This window comes from Thamnophis elegans, chromosome 2 (genome assembly GCF_009769535.1).
Source record: "Thamnophis elegans isolate rThaEle1 chromosome 2, rThaEle1.pri, whole genome shotgun sequence".
Lineage (NCBI taxonomy): Eukaryota > Metazoa > Chordata > Lepidosauria > Squamata > Colubridae > Thamnophis > Thamnophis elegans.
Genome location: NC_045542.1, coordinates 136,865,381 through 136,881,733, shown reverse-complemented (window position 1 = coordinate 136,881,733; position 16,353 = coordinate 136,865,381). Strand labels below are relative to the sequence as shown.

Below are 16,353 nucleotides of genomic sequence, written 5' to 3'. Positions count from 1 at the left end.
TTGTTTTACAATTGCTGCAAAAAAGATCCTAAAATCAGGCGCGGTGACATGGTGACCTACTTTACAACCATCACAGCTTATGACTGAAATTGCATATTCAATTTCGGTTGACTGCCTATGGGGTCGTTCTGTCTTTTTCCAACCAAACAGTTATATGACAGTATGACAAGAGCATTTTTTTTTTGGAAGGGAATAACATTAATTTGCAGTTGCTGAAGTCACTTCTTACCAAGGTAATTATCATCTTCTGGTTTCCCTGAGTAACTATGCTGCCGTACGTCGATATTTGTAGCACCGGCTGGAATGCGTATCACAGTGTTATAACCTGAGAAGACAAGTCAGAAAGTCAAGCTTATTATTCACGTGCAGCCTTGGTATTTTTTTTAAAAAATAATAATAACGACAAAAAGAAAAACCGCGCTACGATTTGGCATCACAGTAACCAAGTTGATGCTTTCATGTTATCATCAAATTAGCAAGAGGCTCAAAAGTATGAAAAAAGTGAAAGCAAAATCTTCTTTATCATAGGACTGGTTTTTTCAAAACATGTCACAGATGGTTAAGTTTGCTAGCAAACAGCTTTTCTCTTCTTACCATAGTGCACCGTATTGAATGTCCCTGCAATGGTTTTGCATGATGAATTATCGCCACCACACACACCACATTTATCCCTTCTGGCTTTGGAATTGAGCACATGATCACATCCAGCTTGCTTTAGAGAAAGAAAAGTTCAGAATGAAATTGGACAAATATGAAAATAAGAATTTACAGGGTTGCAAATGAAAACCATACTACCAGCAATGGCCTCTGACAGCACATTCATTCTTTATTTTCCCCCATATCCTGTTATGCTATAATAATCATAACCATCCTCCTATTAGGACATGAAAAAGTAAGCATGCTTCAAGGCACGTGAAGTGCAAAACGATCTAGCATGCTGGGAAATAAGTGAGACAGGATAGGCAGGTGAGGTCCTGGAGCTACGGAGAACATTACGCAAAGTTTATTATGCCTTGTGGAAATGGGTAGCAGTTGTAACAACAACAGATGAGCCTGGGTTATTAAGCACTGGGCTTATGAAGCTTTCAGCTAAACTGTGATGCAATTGTGATCCCAACAAAATGACTACAATCGCTCCAATTACCTACATTCACTTGTCCACAATAATGCCAATCTCAACTACGTAGGTCTTCTGCAACTCAAAGAGAGTGAGATTTCTAATAATAATAATTTTCCCGCTTAAAGTAGAAACTTACAAGGATGTGATCTGAGATGCTTAAAACCAGCTTCTCAAGAGCACAACCTATTCTCATTTACAATACAGTAATTCTTGCACCGCATTTTCAGAGTTCTTCAGACATTCGGGGAAGGAAATGGCTCCCATTTACAAACTTCTTACAGCGCACGGCAGGACTCTTTTATATCTGTCCCAATTAAATTATATCATTTTATGGGAAACCTGGCACGTAAACAGTTCTCGTAAATACGTGTGTGTAAGCCAATCCTGTAAGTCTCTCTAGAAAGAAAAAACAACAACATGGCTGTTTCAATTCTGACACAGAATTGAAACAACAGAAGGAAACAACAGAAAAGCCCAGGATACTTATAAAGTACTTTTTCTTTTTAGCCTCTCCATTGCTTTTCAATCATTTTCAAACAAAAGAGGATTTACGGGCAATAGAGAATAGAGCTGATTTATACTTGAATCAGACAATTAGCCCATTTAGTTCAGTACAATCTGTATTGCATGTGGAACAAGCGGTGCACACACGCAACACTCAGAGGACTCCCGTACAGATCAATATGGGCTTTCTGGTTCCCATCCGTGTTCCTTGCTGCTGCAGCTGCTGCTTTGTGAAGGACGATGACACACAAGGAATTATCCTGGCATGCTGTCTTCCTGGTTCAATGATGCTCCTAAGTTAGTGGAGGTCTGATGGAAATTTGGAAAATGATATTCTACTCACATCTCGTCTCTTCAAACTTAATTGTCTCTCAATAGCTCACTAACAGGCTCTTTGGATGATAGTCAGGAAAGCAAATGAAATGGGGAAGATGGTGTGGGGAGCAGGGCTCTCCTCAGATCCAATCTTCTCCATTTAAATTTCATGCCAAGACTGGTCCCGAGATAACAGAACAACAGGGTTGGAAGGGACCTTGGAGATCTTCTAGTCCAACCCTCTACTCAGGCACCCTCTACTATATACAATCTCTTCTTAAAGACCTGCAGGAAAAGACAGGTGTAAAAATAATCTCAGCATGCAGTGAAGGAGATTTCAGTCTCTTAACTCTGCTTCTTGGGATGGGGAAGGAGTTATTTTTGCCTCCATTGCTATTCTTGTGGCCCGCCAGCCGAGCTGACAGCAGAGTTGGACAGTGAGGAGGTTGAGGAGGAACATGGGCCAGTCCTGGAGGCTGGGGAAGGCTCGGATGAGGGCTCTGCATCAGAGGCAGAGATGGGGCCGAGGCCATCTGACAGTGATGAATGCCTACGAAGCTAGACAGCAGTGAGGCAGAGATCACCTGGAGCCTTTCCTAGTGTGCGCATGTGCAGAGCTGCCAGAAGAAAAGAACAACTCAGAAATCAGGGTAGACTTGGGAGTAAAGTCACAGGTGGAAGGTGGCCCCTCCCATGGGAAATAAAAGAGGAGTGAAAGGGGAGTGGGCTTTTGCAGGAAACAATTTGTTCATTTGTCATTAGATTAGTTTCAGGAGTGTGAAGATCTGTCCGTGAATCTGAGACTCTATGTCCACTCTTTCCTTGCACAGTATCTCGTTTGGAAAACATTTACATGGCAGCTTTCCAAGATAGATAAGGTCTGTGTTCATAAATATTCCTTTTTAAAATAATTTTTTATTTTTGAATAAACACAAACAGACAAAACACAACAAACACCACAAAAATATCTTCCATTACAAATTGTAAAGAGTGTGTCAATTGATTACAAAGAGCTTTCATTCATCCCTTCCACAGTCATCACCTACAATTCATATATATATATATATATATATATATATATATATATATATATATATATATATATATATATATATATATATATATATATATTACTATCATCATATCTCAATCTTCATATGATTATAATTGTTTTTATGCCCCTTTATATAAAATATTCCAAAATTTAAAGCAAAACAACATGATGGCATTCCGTTATCTATTTTCAATATCATCCAGCAACATTACATCTTTATAACACTTTCTAAATAAAAATTAATGTTTAATAACAAAGTTTCTAGACCTCCTTTCTTAATCAGTTTACAATTTATTTCCAATTTCCCTTTTATCATGTCAATACAAATATTACATTATTATCATTATCAATCATTTATTTAACAATATCTGTCATCATTTCATTTTTTTTGGTCTTAGTTTAACTAAATTTGACTTACTCTTTTTTATTATTATTATAAGCTTTCATATATAACAGTGTTTCTAAACTTCCTTTCATGATCACCATTTAGAATTTATACCAAATTTCCTCTTATCAAACCAATACATATGTGTACATTGTTATCATTATCAATTTATCTAATTATATTCATTATCACTTCATTTTTAATATAATGCTCTAATTTTAAATAAATTTGACTAATATTTTGTTATTAGTTTTCATATCTCAACCTGTGTCTTTCCAGTAATAGTGCAGTCTTATGTCTTTTGCCATTTGTGGAATTAGTCTTCTGGTTATTTCCTTAATCAAATTTATGTGGACTTCTTTTCGCAACTTGTTGTTTTTTACATATCTTGTAAAATCTCGAGACCCTCCATCAGCTTCTTTAATCAGCTTATCTTTGGTTATTAGTAGTGCTTTTGTCAAAGTTTCTCTCCTTGAATCCATCAATTCTTCTCTTTTTTCTTCTTTTATACCTTGAAATCTGGGATAGAGCTCCTTTCCATCTATCTTCCTTTTCCATGTTCCACTCTTTCCATCTCCAACTACAGTTCACTGTCAGTATCCACAATTATCTTGCCTCTTTGTTCATTTTTCCCTTGGGTCTTTAGGACTCTAACCTCCACTTTTTCCATTTGCTGGATATCTTCAATTTTTTCATTGAATTTTACTGCATTATAATCTATATTTTCCAATCTCTTCTCAATTTTCTCTGTTGTTTCTAATAATTTTTGAATTTCAAACATAATCTGTTATAATGTTATGGTTTCTTTTTGGTGTTGTGCCATTCTTCCAACTAGTAAACACTGCCACTCTAGTTTCAAAACAAGGTTTCACTTCTCTCCAGCTGCCAAAGAAGCATCCAAAGAGCACCTGTATAAACAACCCATGCTCTTCTCCTTATTTCTTCTGTAAACAAGCTGAAGCCTTTGAAGTGCAAAGTCAAAATGATCAAAGAGAAAAAAAAGAAAGCAATATTTCCAGGACTCAACCTCCAACCTCCAAGTGGCAGTGTAACTTCTTTTCCCTCTGATGTTACTACCCTCTTTATATTCCTTTTATATCTTCTTTATATTCCAGGCTTAAAAGAAACAAAATTCTTAAATGGAGCAAAATAAAGAGAAAAAACCCATCCAAACCAATATTATAAAAAGAAAAAGGTTTAATCCATAGGTTAAAAAAAGAAATAGAAGAAGAAAAACCAATACTTTCACTTTAAAAAGTAGGAAATATTTGCAAAACTTCCATCTATAAGAGAAAATGAAAAAAAAGGATAACACACTGTCCAATATAGCTTAATTTTGCCGCTTATTTTCTTTTCTTTGCAAGCTTAATTTAGTTTTGATTTTGGAGGGGGGGCAGTCTCTTTTATAACAATAAAATTTCCTCACCAGATGGACACACTTTCTCTTTCCGCTTTCCTCCTGTTGCAAAGCTGTCCCAACTTCAGCAGCTTTTGGCTGCACTTCTTTCGTTGGCAAGAAGAGATTCTCTAGGATCAATCAGGGACTTTGCGATGTCCCTGAGATCAGCAAGACGTACTCTTCCCTGTCACCGTCTCTTCAGGACGGTTTAGGTCCAAAAGGAACGTCCAGCGGCAAAAGTATAGATGTCGTACTCTTGTGATGTCAGATCCTGTCTCATAAATATTCCTTTGAAAGACTGTTTGCAGGCCTTGTGGAATGTGAATGAGAGGAATTCACATTCGTTTAATAAAAGGGGTTTTGTCGGGAGCAGGACTCTGCCTAATACTTTTTGGCAAAGCCTGGGTCAAAAAAGCTATGTAAATCCCCAAGTGTAAGTATTTGGTGAACTAGAGGAAAAAGGAATAGAAAATTTGCATCAGCTGCATTTGCAAAAGTGAGAAGATGTAGTGTGGCTACTAATTCAGTCTGGGATATATGGCTATCGGGATCGAAAAAGCCTATTTTAAGCTCAGCTGAACTAAAGAGAGGCAGATTGGTGTAGTGCAGGGGTCTCAAACTTACATCACCACTTGATGTATCACAACTTTTTCCCCTTTGCTAAAGTGGGGATGGGCATGGCCAGCACTGACGCATCTGGCCCGCAGGCCGGGAGTTTGACACTCCTGATGAAGTGGTTAAGGTGCTGGTCTAGAAACTAGGAGTCTGTGAATTCTTGTTTCACTTTAGGCATGAAAAGCTGGCTGGATAACTTTGGGCCAATCATTTTCTCTCAGCCCAGCCCACTTCACGGGATTGTTGTTGTGGAGAAAAAAGGAGGTAGAAGTTTATGTATGTTCATTTCTTTGAGTTAACTATATGGTATTAATGGCAGGACAACAATTCAATAAAATAAATAAAACTGACAGCAGTTCTTCAAAATTAAAGCCTAAGTTAACTTGGAGCTGCTGGACATGAAATGGAATTTTTCCCCACGAAAACAAATACTATACTATTAATAGGAACTGTTCTTGCCTACAGAGAAATGGCAATACATTCTGCTAAAGCAGGAATCAATTAGTAGAATTTAAATGCTAAATCCGGATCCATTTAGGATTGGACTGGCCTTTTTTTTTGTAGGTTCAGTTCAGGCTTTTGATGCCTCCAAGTTCTGACACATGGCATTAACGTAGCTATGCATTGGGACCAAGCAGCATCTCTCTTTAGGATGGCATTTATTTATGCTTGACATACTTGACATTCTGTACAATTTGGAACTTTACTACTGTGGTTAGACATGGAGTAATGCAAAACAGAAAAACTATTGTGTAAATTACATACAATAGTGCTCTGGCTTAAATTAAGGAAATGTCACACAATTATCAGTTCATGTGAGGAGAAGATGGAAAACATGACCTGTGTTTGAAAATGGTTAGCTTGTTAAATAAAATAAAGTAATATTTACCCGACAAAGTCCTTGTACACAGATGTCATTTGTGTCTGGGCCACAAGGGGTGCCATCAATAACCCTGTCCCTGAGCTGATAATAAGCTGTATTTCCTGCCACTCTGCAGAAGAGCTTGCACCGGTCTTTCATTAAAACTGTCAAAGCAAAATAATCCTGTTATTTTCTATCTTGTCTTTTCACTTTCCTTGGTAAGAAAGTTCTCTCGTCCATAGTCCTGAATTCATGTTGTGTCCTTCTTTGAGTCAATGCCCTCTACATAGGGCTATTCCTGAAATCCATTTGGAAGCTTCAGCAGCAGTGAGAGCAGACTTTGGGGGCCTAGAATGGCCCATATTGCAGCTCAGCTTCGTGAACTACACTGGCTACCTGTCTGCTTCTGTGTGCAGTTCAAGGTGATGACCTTTAAAGTCCTTAAAGGCATAGATATAAACTACCTAATGAATCATCTTGTCCCACTAAAACAAGACCGTTCCTCTTCTGGTTTACAGATTAGAGATTAACAGAGTTGGAAGGGACATTGTAGGTCATCTAGTCCAACTCCCCTCCCAAGCAGGAGATGCCAGCACCAACAAGGGCCGGAAGAAGCTCCAGAAGCATGAAGCACTGGAGAATCAGCTCCCAGCCGCTTCTCCATTCCCCACCATCACCCTTACCTTCTCAGGCCAGGCGAGGGAAGGGAGAACGAGGGGTGGAGCCAGCCAATGATGGGACTAGGAGGCTCTAGTTGGCTCAATGGTGGCCAGTGATTGAAACACATAAGGGAATATAACTCCCACCGGCTTGAGTCTGGAAGCAGTTTCATAGGTGGAAGGTGTAGACATTTTGTTGAGGTTCTGACATTTAGTACTGTAAGGAGCCCCAGACCACTCCTGAGTGAAGGAGTGGAATGTCTGCTAGTATGAACTGAGGTAACAAAATGTGAGGCAACTGGCAGTTGGAACAGAGTTCTTTTCAGGTGGGGAGGGAGAGTAGAACATCAGAGTGTGCTAATTATTGTATAAGAAATACTAATGATGTGATGGTCATTTTGAAAAAATCCTTTCTTAGTGAGTCCCTAGAAGCCAAGAAGAACATATGTGCCAAATTTCAAATTTGTAGGCTTTACCATTCTGGAGATTTTGTGATGAGTGAGTGGTATATAGATAAAGGCAGGATATAAATAAACAAGCAAACAAATAAATCATTCACAAATTCCCACATCCAGTTGCCTTATTGATGTACTTACTTCCACTATACTTAGGAACCCAGCGCACATTAGGAGGTAGACCGTTAATGTTAAAATGCTTCCCATCAAAGACAGCGCATTGTTCATCACGGAAATCTTTCTTTAATTTAGAACATGGTTCAGTGTTGCACGATTTAAATTTCATCCTGCGCCCCACACAGTATTTTCCACCATTTTTTGGCCTAAAATAAAATTTAAAAAGATTATGTTCATGAATGACATTAAGAGCTTTCAGATTCTTTCAGATTCAGCCCCTCCATTTTTGAGTTCATGATATTTTTTCAAGCTTTTGTTTTCTTTCCATTATACCAAGACCTTATTGTGTCTGAATTAAGTTAGCTTTTATATTTTTTTAAACAAAGATGGCAGCTTTCTTGGAAAGTTATCAGGCTGGAAATATATGCTATAGCTTAGTATGCTACTTCTTGTGAATGAGGAATCAGTTCCCTCAAAGTGACAATGTATATTTATAAAGACTAAGGAAATCAAAGAAAGGAAGGTGATAAATGAACTATTATCTTTGGAAGTAATTAAATCAGTCCAGTAAGTTTTAGTGAGCAAAGAGATGTATTTATTAAATAATGAAGGTCCTCTTAAATTTGAACTAAGAATTACAATTTCAATGTGCACATCGCGATAAATGTTTACAATCAAACCTTTTAATTGGAGCTTAAATCTCACATTCAAATGTAAAAGGAAATTAGGTTAGCATTAGCATTTAGCCTTAGATATGCTGATGAAGTGTGCAAAGGAAGAAAAAGGAAGGGAAATGGAGAAAATTTGTAAACCACACTTATTCTCCACCTGAGGAAGCACTGGACTGAAATGGTTACATTTCATGATCTGTTCAGAGAGGAAGAAAAACCATTTTAGAAATTAAAGTGATTTCAGTTTCAACATATATAACACAGAGAGACCAAATGCAATCTCCCAGTTATGTGGAATAGCTGTCTATAAAGGCTAAAAACCAATATCTTCCTATTTGACTGGGACTCAAAAGCAAGAGAATTGTCAAACCTATGAAAAGCCACACAATGAAGCTATACCCTATATTTAATTTGACAGGTAAAACTGATTTCTTTTCTATGCCTTTATTTTCAGGTAGAATTTTATTTAAAAAGTGCATGAATCTGATTGTGAGTTACTATTGCCGCCTTTCAATACTTAGGAAAATAGGTAAGGTGAAAATTATCAACTATGTCGCCATTCAAGAAAGCCAGTCTGGTGTAGTTGCGAAGGTGCTTGTCTAGAAACCAGGCATCTGGGAGTTCTAGTACTGCCTTAGGCATGAAAGCCAAATGGGTGACTTTGGGCTAATGACTCTCTGTTAGCCCTCCCTCCCTCGCTGGGTTTGTTGTGGGGAAAATAGGAGGAGAAAGGCATACGTTCACCAACTTGAGTTACTGGTAAAAAATAATAAAGGCAGGATATAAATAAATATATAAATAAATCCAACCTAATCCCATTCATGCCCTGACTGGATATTTTACTTGCATGCTGTACTTCACATCTTCCTCATCACTTACGGAGAAATTATTTACTCAGGAAAATATGAAAGCTCAGTTTCTTAACATTAACATATTTCAAGGGCAATGCTCCGTCTGATGAATTTCATTTCTTTTTCAAGGCTTAATAACGTAATAATACAGAGAGACCTCATTTTACAACCGCAGAAACTTAGTTGCATGTCATTGTTTTTGTCAAGTGAGATATCCATATGACTGCCTTGCTCAATGAACACAATCCCAACTCTCCACATTGCAGTTGTTAAAGGCCCCTAAGGGGGAAGTCTTGGGAGGTCGAGCACCCAAATACAAATATACAAATACAATAGCAAAGTTGGAAGGGACGTTGGAGGTCTTCTAGTCCAACCCCCTGCCTAGACAGGAAACCCTATACCATTTCAGGCAAATGGCTATCCAACATCTTCTTAAAGACTTCCAGTGTTGGAGCATTCACAACTTCTGGAGGTAAGTTGTTCCACTGATTAATTGTTCTAACTTCAGGAAATTTCTCCTCAGTTCTAAATTGCTTCTCTCCTTGCAAGCAGAAACCTACTGGGGCTCAGAAGGACTTGGCTAGCCAGGTCCCAGCAGCATGTGGGACCTTCTCCCTCTCTCTCAAGAGACCCAGTCTTTTCCCTGTCCCATTATGCCAACTGGCTAGACCTGGGGGCATGCAGGCCTTCTCTCTCCCCTCTCCATCCCCTCCCTCTCCCTTTCTCTCTCTCTCTTTCAAAGGAAAATATCTTTGCTAGCTTTCTAGCTAAGCCTCACATCAACGGGACATGCCTGTCAGCAGCTATAGGGAAAGGGAAAGATAACTGGACCTAAGAGTAGGCAGCTGAAGCCTTCTGGCATGGTGGGTAAAGAGAAGGTCCAGGCCTTTCGGGAGTTATCGAGGGGAAATGGGAGCCTACACATGGTTGGGCCTACTCAATCATTTGAGGCCTTCTAGCCTGTGAAACTTAAAGGGACGTGGTGGCTCAGTGGCTAATACACTGAGCTTGTCAATCAGAAAGGTTGGTGGTTCAAATCCCTAGTGCCGCATAATGGAGTGAGCTCCCGTTACTTGTCCCAGCTTCTGCCAACGTAGCAGTTCAAAAGCATGTAAAAAAATGCAAGTAGAAAAATTGGAACCACCTTTGGTGGGAAGGTAACAGCGTTCTGTGTGCTTTCAGCATTTAGTCATAACAGCCACATGACCACAGACAGGGCTGGCTCTTCGGCATTGAAACAAAGATGAGCAATGCCCCCTAGAGTCAGGAATGACTAGCACATATGTACGAGGGGAACCTTTACCTTTTAGCCTGTAGGAAGTCTCCTAAGCAGCTGAGGACTCCTGCTCTACACTTGGGGGGAGGGATGTTGCAGTATTCCCATGATCGTAAGGGTGGACTCACTGCCAAGCAGCCAAATTTTGATCACATAACAGTCCAAACTGCAACATTTGGACTGTTATATATGGATTCATTTAGTGCCATCATAATTTCAAAACATAATTCCACACCTATCTATGTAAGCATCCAGAGGAAAAACTATGGAAAATTACATACGTGCCGTGACATCACAACACAAACCTGATCGTTATGCACAGCTATCCTGATGTTTGATGCATTTACTGTATATAAACCCTGCTATTTGCATTCTGCCCCTCCCACTCCCCCAAAGACAATGATGCCTGGAGCAAATCACATAATTATAAGGGATCTATTTCTAAAACAAACATACCAGGTTTGTACACATAAACAATCGCTCGTAAAGACTTTTAACATGACGCTTTTTTATTATGATGGCATCCACTTTTTAATCTGGTTTTTAATCTTATGATGGTTTGCTTAATTTATCAATAATGGATTGTCTAATTTACATGAAACTAGGTTTGAAGACCACCTACAATAATTTCTGAAAAGAATACTATTCTTCCCAGAATATTGTTTTTTTAACATCAAAGGTAACAAAATATGTATACAAAATTGTCACAAACTGTACAATGCCAGGTTTTTCTTCCAAGCTATCATTTACGAGCTTCAGAGTGCTATGATGGAACTTTCTGTTAATTGAGATGACTGTGTTAATACATATAGCTTTGAAATGGTTTTTTTTTCTCTTTGTTTCTCCTGAATATTCTGACAATGTTATAAGACTTTGGAAAATTTAAGGCTTAATCTTGCTTTTCTTAGAAACAAGCAAACCTGGATCTTAACCTAATCCAACTTCAAAAAGGCTAGATAGAAGACCTCATGACTTGCAAGTTGACCTTTACAAATCAACTTTTTAAACATATTAATGTTTCATCATGAATCATTAACCTATCTTATGGTCTTGAAAAATTGAACAGCTCTACAGTCATCAATATAAGGCTGTGGTTCTAATGTGGTTAATTTTAGGAATGGTCAATCAAATGTTCTTATAGTCTTTTCTTAAAGTTTGGGTATCAAATGTTTGGCTGGAGATCTCTATCTTGATACTATTCCCTGCCTCTAGCATCTATGTACTGAATGAAGATATGTGTAAAAAATATTGGCTTTAGCAGAATGTATGTAAATGCGCCATATGTTTGAGGTTCTAGATATTATTACCTCTCCAGATTTTAATGGAACCCATCACAAACAATAATCGGAATAAGGGGGTAGCAGCTTGATCAAAATGCTGAGGAATTGAGAAATGAGCTGCTCTATCAGTTACATATCTTCATTCAAATTGTGATTGCAGATACGTGAAGCTGTGACAAAGACGAACCACCAGTTTGTCATATCTACTCCCCAAAAAACAGAAAGGGGTGGGGGAAAGCAAGCTGTTTATCCTAGTCCTTTATTCATGTTTTTTCAAAACTCAATTCCCATATGTTCAATAGAGGTTATTACCAGGTAAAGTATCTCCACATTGCAGCCTTGCAATATAATCATATGCATGTACATCTGAAATTCAATGTCACCTAATCCTGTTGTTGCTTCCTTTTAATTAACCAAGCATGCAAAGTGTAACTTTGCAGTTGCAAAGACGAGAAACTATTTTAAAGGTAGATTCCTTTCACACTGTATTCTCATAACCATATATTTAACTGTGAGTCCAAAGAAATTTTAAAACATTTGTGAAGTCCTAACAACTCACTAGGTTTTACTGAGATAGCCTAGATGCGTTTCCTATATTAAATCTGGAATCACTTCCAGTACATAAAAAGTAGTACAGTATATTGGAAATTAGTTTTATATTGCCAAGTGTAGGGATTTTTGGAACTTCATGAATTCACTCTTTTCTGTATCCTTTTCTTAGTTTTGGCTTACGTTTCCACTATAAACAATATTATTCATTTGAACACCTGTGTTTGGGAATGGATGCTTTATCTCATACCCAAAAATGAATAATTATTTGGAAAAAAAAATTGAAGTCTTTTAAATATGAAACAAAATAATGACATTTTGTTCCAATATCATTAACATGTTTATTAAAGCCTTTTTCCCCAATATAAATGCATTTCCCAATGTACAAACTGGTCTTGATTGCAAACAACCTTCCCCCACCATGAATTAACAATCATGTAACTCCAACTTGATAGAACTCTCACAACATCTGGCAGATTGGTACAAAAACAGAGAAAGAGTCTGATAGTTTTTGCCTCTACCATCTTTCTGCCTCTCTGCATCAATGTACCATTAACTGCCATCCTTACCATATTTCTTATTTACTTTTGACCCTCGAAATAAGCCTTATTTTTGGTGAGGTCTTATTATTTTTGAGGTGCTGGAGGCGGCGAGCATGGTCACCTCATGGATGCTACTGTGTTGCAATATTTTGGGGAGGGGCTTATTTTAGCGCATGCCCTCAAAGCCTGCTTATTATCCGGGGAGGTCTTATTTTCAGGGAAACAGGGTATTCTCCTCAGAACCATGGCCATGGTTTGCAGACATAAAAAGGTGTCAATATTCTAGGAAAATCTTCTCCAGCCAGAAGGTTGAACCAACTAGAAAGCACCTCATAACTGTATATCTATTCACCACGATGGTGAATTCCAACAGTTCTAAAAGGACCTATTTGGAAAAGATAATCTAAAGAGTCTTTAAAATTCTCCTTACATAGCAAATTGATTACAACTCTCTAAAAGAATTTTGCCTTGATATATTAAGTATCATGGCTTACTCAGAGCCACCATAAACAATAAAATGTAAGCAGTAAAACAGTGGAATGGTCCTTATGTAGCTGCTCTCTTGAGATGTTTTGTGCTTGGGTGGGTCAATACTCTAGAATGACAAATCATACACTAACTCCAGTTCCTATTACTATATATGGTATGGAAGCAGATTATTAAAGCAATATTTATAAGGCTTTATTTTCTCCAGACATTATGTAATTCCCTTTTTACCCCACAGCAAGCCATGTATGCCATATTCTCCAATGCAGACCAAGAAAATAGCAGAGCTGGGTGTTGCTAGGATTGTTGCTCATTGGAGGAAAGCATTTTTCACCCACATTGCAGAAACCATAACAGCTTCTTAGACCAGGACTAAAAAAGCCATTTGCTTCTTTGGATTCTGATGGCTTAATGCAGGGTTGCACTGCATGAACTGCAAAGATCTCGGCAGCTATCAAAATGGCAGGAAAGAATAAAAAGTTCTGCATCTCTTTGCGAGCATCTTATGGTCTTCCACCGGTTTGCATCTCACGTTTAGCAGTCCTATATAATATTTTCCTGATTTTTTTTTAAGTTAACAAAATTTATTGTCTCCAAATAAAAAAAAATCAAACAAAAAAATCAAATTTGTGCGTGTTATAATGTTGTTGTTTGCAAATGTTTAACATCAAAATGGCAGGAAAGAATAAAAAGTTCTGCATCTCTTTGCGAGCATCTTATGGTCTTCCACCGGTTTGCATCTCATGTTTAGCAGTCCTATATAATATTTTCCTGATTTTTTTTTTAAGTTAACAAAATTTATTGTCTCCAAATAAAAAAAAATCAAACAAAAAAAATCAAATTTGTGCGTGTTATAATGTTGTTGTTTGCAAATGTTTAACATCCGCAACTCAACATCCTTCTAAGTAGTGTTTCTCAACCTTGGAAACCCTGAAGGCAGATGGACTTCAGTTCCCAGAATTCCTCAGTCAGCATGCGTTAAGTGGTGTGGACTTCAATTCCCAGGATTCCCCAGTCAGCACAACTGGCTGGGGAATTCTGGGAGTTGAAGTCTACCTGTCCTAAGAGTTATTAAGGTTGAGAAACACTGTTCTGTAGCACTGTGGGTAATGAACATTTACAACAGCAGAGGTTTTAAACAAACAAGGAATATTCATTAACTCTTGCCCAAATCAAATAAAACTTTTTTCCTAACAAAACAGCAGCTGATAGAACATTGTAAGTTCCCGAAAAATGGATTCCCGTTGCAAATTCTGTGCTTATTCATGCCTGGCACCAAGGACTTAATGTGGAACCTAAGAGCTGGAATGAACCTTGTAGTCATCTAGTCCAACCCCTACCCTGGTGCAGGACTCAACCGCCATTTCTCTACCCAATGCATCAGTTGTTGTTGTTGGTTGTTTTATGACCCTGTAATCCCTTGTGGAGTGGAGTCTGAATAGAGCTGAGGATTTGTAATACTCTTGTCTTAAAAATGTTGATGCATTGATTGTGGCAAAAATCCAGAGAAATAAGGCAATTATAGATAGTCCTTGACTTACAACCATTTGTTTAGCAACTGTTCAAAAGTTGCAATAACATTAAAAAGTAATTCACACTTAGGACCAGTGAAGTATCCCCATAGTCACATGATCAAAATTCAGGCACTTGGCAATTGGCATGTATTTATTTGCAATATACCGGGATCATGTGATCACTATTTGTGACCTTCCCAGCGGATTTTCACAAGCAAAGTCAATGGGGGGGAAGGCTTGACAATTGCACGATTCACTTAACAGCTGTGGCAAAAATGTGGTAAAATTGGGTAAAGATCACTTAACAACCGCCCTGCTTAGCCACAGAACACCTGGTCCCAATTATGGTTGTAAGTTAAGCCTACAGTTCTCAGTATAAAATGGGATAACTCCTAATCATATCACTTGATTACTCTTTACAGGAGATTATTCTTTGGAGACCATAAAGGCCTTCAAAGCGTTTGTGATGTGATGACAGCCTACAACTATAAACACTTGCAAAAATACTTGAGCATTAGCATTATTTTATGAGTTAAGAGTTAATGCTAAATTAAAATGTTTTTAAAATTTGTTAATGATAATGATTTTAAATATTTATTCCACCAACCCAGGAGCACCGTTCTACAGAGGAATTTTTGCATCTGTCATTTGAACTTCGATAACTGCTCAGTTTGGGACAGCAACCAAATAGGACAGATACAGACTTCAACAGATAGTTAGGACTGCCAAAAAAAAAAAAAATGCAACCAGCTCGCCTTCCATTGAGGACCTTGCATATTGCATGGCTCTAATGCTGGGAAAGATTGAGGGCAAAAGAAGAAAGGGACGACAGAGAATGAGGTGGTTGTATGGAGTCACAGAAGCAATAAGCATGAGCTTAAATGGACTCCAGAGGATGGTAGAGGACAGGAAAGCCTGGAGGAAGATTGTCCATGGGGTCAAGATGGGTCTGACACAACTTTGCAACTAAGAACAACAAATATTACATGGGTAAGAAGGCGGGCTGAGAAAATATCTACAGACCCCTCACATCCTGGCATAAACTGTTTCAACTCCTCTTCTTGGATGCTGCTACAGGGTATTTACATGCCAAAACAACTAAACACAGAGACAGTTCCCCACCCCCCTCAAGCCATCACTCTGCTGAACAGCTAATTCCCACAGTACTGTCTTATCTTTAAGTACATTTACCCATGTGATATGGCTGCATTATTATTATACTTCTCATCTTTTCTACCAGCTCCTCCCATGGGTATCATTATTATGATTATGATTAGTATGTTGTTTTGCATGTACCGAGAACCTCTGAACCAGAGACAAATTCCTTGTGTGTCTAATCTCACTTGGCCAAATAAAGTATTCTATTCTGTTCAAATTTAATTTTGTAGTATACCACCCAGAGTCACTTGCTTGTGAGATATGCATTTATATACATTAGATAAATAAATAAAATAAAATAAACTGAAATAAGTATATGTGTATGGCTTCAGAATCTAAGGGACTGGTTTGGATGAAACTCAGCAGCATTTTTTCATGCTGCTGTTGATAAAAATAGGATCGCCAACATGATCACCAATATCCAATGGCGGTGCATGGCACAATAAATAGTAGTAGTATCAAGACTGCAGCAGGCAGGGGAGGTAAATTTCCCACTTTCCATTCTAGCTGTACCTCTAAGAAAAATATCCGACTTGACTGT

General features: G+C 38.1%; 1 protein-coding gene across 2 annotated transcripts in view; it reads right to left on the bottom strand.

Moving 5' to 3' along the window:
• Positions 1-16,353, bottom strand: part of ADAMTS9 (ADAM metallopeptidase with thrombospondin type 1 motif 9) — a 168,164-nt gene that overhangs the window by 92,705 nt on the left and 59,106 nt on the right. For both annotated transcript variants that reach the window (XM_032211696.1, XM_032211697.1), the window contains exons 13-16: positions 7,510-7,691; positions 6,282-6,418; positions 595-712; positions 230-325 (exon numbers count right to left, since the gene is read on the bottom strand). In XM_032211696.1, coding sequence (XP_032067587.1) covers positions 230-325; positions 595-712; positions 6,282-6,418; positions 7,510-7,691 — 533 coding nt within the window. The remainder of the gene's footprint in view (positions 1-229; positions 326-594; positions 713-6,281; positions 6,419-7,509; positions 7,692-16,353) is intronic.